A 4477-nucleotide genomic window follows, 5' to 3' on the forward strand; every position below is an offset into this window, starting at 1 on the left:
CCCACTAGGTCAGCATCGAGCAACCTGCACCCAGTGGCATGACCTGGGAAGGTTCTCTTTGCTCACAGTGAATTTTTTTTTTGTAAAAGCAGTTCCACTCAAACCTTGTTTTTTGTGATGGCCGATTTCAGAGAATAGTGTGCAGCTGTGAAATTTTGTTTCCTGCTTGGGAACAATGCTGCAGAAACTGTTGTGATGTTGAACACACCTTACAAGGATAGTGCTATGGAAAAAACACAAGTGTACGTGAGTGGTTTTCTTGTTTCAAAAAGGTGAAATGTCGATTGATGACAAACCTTGTTCTGGACATCTGTCAACTTCCCGAACGGACGAAAATAATGTTGACTCATAGTGCATTTGGAGTTGGTTCCACCAGGTCAGACTGTTAATCAGGCTTTCGATTTAGAGTTTCTGAAAAGATTGTGTAACAGTGTGCAACAAAAATGGCCTAATTTGTGCCAGGTGGACTGGTTTTGCTACCACGACAATGCACCTGCTCCTGCAGCCATCTCAGTGCACCAGTTTTTGGCAAAAAAACAGTATGCCTCTTTTGCCCCACGCACCTTACTCACTGACCTCAGTCCATGCGACTTCTTTTTGTTACCATGAATACAGAGGGACATGAAAGGACAGCAGTTTGACCACTTAGAAGAGGTGGGAACAAAATGATGAAGGTGCTGTCAGCCATCCAAACAGAATATTTTCTTCTCATACTCCCTGTTAGCTCCCCATTACCACTCCCCCCTCCCCTCAGCCATGCAACAAAAAACCAACAAGTGACTAGACAAAGCATAGGAAAACTTCAAAGAAATGAGGAAATATTAAAAACTGAAACAAAAAAACCCCAAACAATTTAAAAATGGGTCAAAGGTGGGATCAAATGATAAGAGAAAGGGACACCAGAAGAGAAAGTAGGGGAAGAGTAGGTAAAATGAAAGAATGAATTTATTATAATAGGACAAAGATACAAAAAAGATGAAGAAAATAAATAAAGCTGGCTTGTGGGTGGGAATTCCTGCTCCCTTGGTGTGTTATTGTGGTGGGGAGGTGGGGCATGATGGCCCTAGGGCACCAGACAACGAAGCAGGTAGGTGAGGGTGGTGGTGAAATGTGAAGAGCTTTACCGATCACATCTGCACCAAGCTATCCACGTGGTCTGCTGTCCACCACGGCCCTCAGACGCCAATGCATTTGCGGTTTGACGGGCTGGGTTTCCTCAGGGGCTTGGGAGAATTGGCCGTGCCTAAGAGGAACAGGGCTCACAGATACAGCTTGTGCTAAGAGCTTCTCACTGCCAGGAAGTCCAGGTTATTCTTCCAGTGAACCCTTTTTGGTAGTTGTTAAGGGTATCTTCCTGTGCTTATAATATGGTGGCCATATTCCTGAGAGCTCGGCACTTGACTTTGTAAAGCACTTTAAAGTTATTATCTGGTCCTCAGCCCTGAGCAGCAGGGGGATTCATTGACTCCTAGGTGGCACAAACAGTTATAGACAAAGGGGACCAGAACGTATACTCACTTGTTGCAAGGCAGTTTTTCTACCACATTATTAAAAACATCTGAGGAAAATTCCTCCCCGTCTCCCTCATTGACTTTTAGAACTACATCTCTTTTTCATGACACTATTGGCTTTCGTTGGTAGTATACAAAATAAAGGCTCTGTTTGCCTACTAAACCCATGCCATTAGTTCACAAGTCATTAGTTGAGGAAAAGGCAATGCAGGTGAAGGTTCATTTTGGTGGACATTTAAATTAAATTTCCACTATGAGCATTTTCTTTAAGGGTGATTGCAGCTGTGTGGATTATGTACCGTGTGAAATCTTTTTCAGCTGGAAGAGGAGAAAAGAAGACTGAAGATTGTAAAGTGGGACAGCATGCAGGAAGGAAAAAGCTACAAAGGAAGTGTCAGAAGGCCTCAGGTGCTGTGGACGAGGTCCTGTTTGACAGTTTAAGTAACTGATTTTTAGAATAGAGTGTTTAAAATAGGTCATTAAGACTGTGTGTGTTAATAGGAAGAAGACCACTCTGTGCCTTCCACGTCATCAGTCCCCCCCAAACACAAGCCCGAGAGAAAGCCCTTGCGCCGAGGTGGTAAGTGCCATATGACCACTACTGTGAAAGGATTCTGAGTATTCAGTTACAGGACACAGTGAACTTAAACTAAGCTTTATACTTAAAACCAGATTTTGTGTTGTTTGTTTAAATTGCAAACAATTCCTAGCTCTAGGCCTGTGGTGACTAAGTAAAGGAGCTAGATGTGAAGCACCTATGAGGCACTCAGGCCATCCTTTGAGCAGTTGGATTTGTAGTTTTGTGTTTTCACTTGAGCCCACAAGGGCAGTGTATACTGAGAGATTAGTAGGACAAGGTTGTGTACCCATTTTACAGATGAGTGTCAGAACTTTCTTACTTCCTGCAAACAGTTTTCTCAAGGACAACTGGGCAAATGCTCCCTCTTAGCTTAGTCTCCATGCAGCTCTACTCACACCCTCCAGGTGATGCATTGGTAAGACTGACTGGGGCTCTCTTCATCCCACCAAGGGGGTTTATGAATCCCTTTGGCATAATTGAAACACAGAGAAATGAAAAAAGTAATTCTTAATTATTCTGGTCAGGCATTGCGAATTAATCTAGAGGAGGAAGAACACAGAGTAATTCCAAGATACTTTGTAGAAACCAATCTAGGCAGAAGCCCTTTTATTTTCCACTAGGGAGAGAATTTCTGCAGGGAAATACTGCAGAGGCAGGGGCATAGCCTCTTGTATGACGTCGTAGAGAGCCGTCTCGGTCTATCAGTCTGGTTAATGTGGCTGCTGGAAGGCCTTCTCTTACTGGAAGTCTGTTATCAAAGCAAGAGTTTTGAAACTTTTTTTGCACAGCACCCGTCAGTATTCCCCACAGTGCTGAGACAGACTGGAATGGAATTAACCCTATTTACAAATAAGGACAGTGAGGCTCAGAGAGCCATTACTCAAAGTTTCTAGAGCAGCAGTTCTCAACCTGTGGGTCACTATCCCTTTGAGGGTCAAACAGCCCTTTCACAGGGGTCACCTGATTCATAACAGTAGCAAAATTAAAATTATGAAGTAACAACGAAAATCATTTTATGGTTGGGGGGGTCACCACAACATGAGGAACTGTATTTATTAAAGGCATTAGGAAGGTTGAGAACCACTGCTCTTTGGCTTTGACAGATACTGTTCCAGGAGCAAGTCAGAAGCAACATCAGGCCTCATTTAAGGTGTAGATGTTAAGAGCTGCCGGAGGAGCACGGGCTTTCTGCTCCCATGCGGGCTTCTTCTTGGAAACCGTAGGAGCAGCAGGGTTGCCACGAGTGGCAGTCAACCTGATGGCAGTAGCTCAGAGTCAACTTCCCAGATGACAGTTCACAGCTTTGAGAACCTTAAGTGGGGAATAGAAAGAACACTGATCACCTGGTATGATCAAAATGGCGACTTATTTAATGTTTTTCCATACTTTGTAGCTTGAACTACCCTTATTTGCGTTTCCATTCTAGTAAGCACTACAATAGGGGCCCTCATGCACTTTAATCCAGGCATTTGCAGACTTTTGGTGGTGGTGAGAGGCGGGGAGTATTGTGTGTTTGGAGAAGTTGGAACTAAGAAGCTGAATTGCTTGTTTTCTTTCCACTGACGTCAATTCAAACTGTAATCAATATTCTGGAAAAAAAAAAAAAAAAGAAACATTTTGTAAAAACTTACTTGAATCTAGAATTCATATCTTTGCAGTGCTTTGCATGTTGAGCTGATAATTTTGTTTTTGATATAAATATTCCCAGTTTTTATGTAGGTAAATGCTCCCTTTCTGTTGTCCCAGGTTACAACCCTCTGTCTGGGGAAGGAGGTGGCACATGCTCCTGGAGACCTGGGCGAAGAGGTCCATCCTCTGGCGGATGAGGCTAAGCATCTTACTAGTGTCATCTGACATTAGTATCGAGCCTTCAAGTCAATTGCCTTACGCATACTTTTCACAGTGACTAGTCACAGAAAGGTGGGGGTTCTTTCTGTTCTAACCTGTATTTGCATATTTAAGGGTAAAATCAGCAAAAGATATAAACAGTGCCACTAGGCATTAGGCCAGTGGTCAGTCTTCTTAATGAGGACTACCTTCATTGAGTTCCAAGTGATTTGCTAGCCGGGATATAAAGTTTTCCAGATGATTAACAATTTTGAGAGACAGTGATGACCTTTAAAATAGAAATCCTTTCTTGATAGAACAGTCTCTGTGACAGGTTGCGTTGAATGAAGTCTTCCTTATAAATGGTGAACTCACCAGTGAGGATTACTGATAAAGACAATTAATAAGGTTTGTGTCTGTATATTTATTTTTACATAGAGAATTTTGTAAAAAGGACACTAAATATTAAAAATTCACAAATAACATTTTTAGCACTTTTTTGAAATTTAATTATGAATTTGAATTTTTCTTTCAAACATTAAACAGCTTTTATCATTCA

General features: G+C 42.1%; 1 protein-coding gene across 1 annotated transcript in view; it reads left to right on the top strand.

Annotated features, from left to right (window-relative positions):
• SELENOS (selenoprotein S) overlaps positions 1-4477 on the top strand; it is an 11442-nt gene extending 6965 nt beyond the window's left edge. Inside the window, exons 4-6 of the mRNA XM_013008542.3 lie at positions 1830-1919; positions 2013-2091; positions 3838-4477. Of these exons, the coding sequence (XP_012863996.3) occupies positions 1830-1919; positions 2013-2091; positions 3838-3917 (249 nt within the window). The 3' untranslated portion in view covers positions 3918-4477. The remainder of the gene's footprint in view (positions 1-1829; positions 1920-2012; positions 2092-3837) is intronic.

Source organism: Echinops telfairi, unplaced genomic scaffold (genome assembly GCF_000313985.2).
Source record: "Echinops telfairi isolate 266 unplaced genomic scaffold, ASM31398v2 ScPeMD7_7;HRSCAF=31, whole genome shotgun sequence".
Lineage (NCBI taxonomy): Eukaryota > Metazoa > Chordata > Mammalia > Afrosoricida > Tenrecidae > Echinops > Echinops telfairi.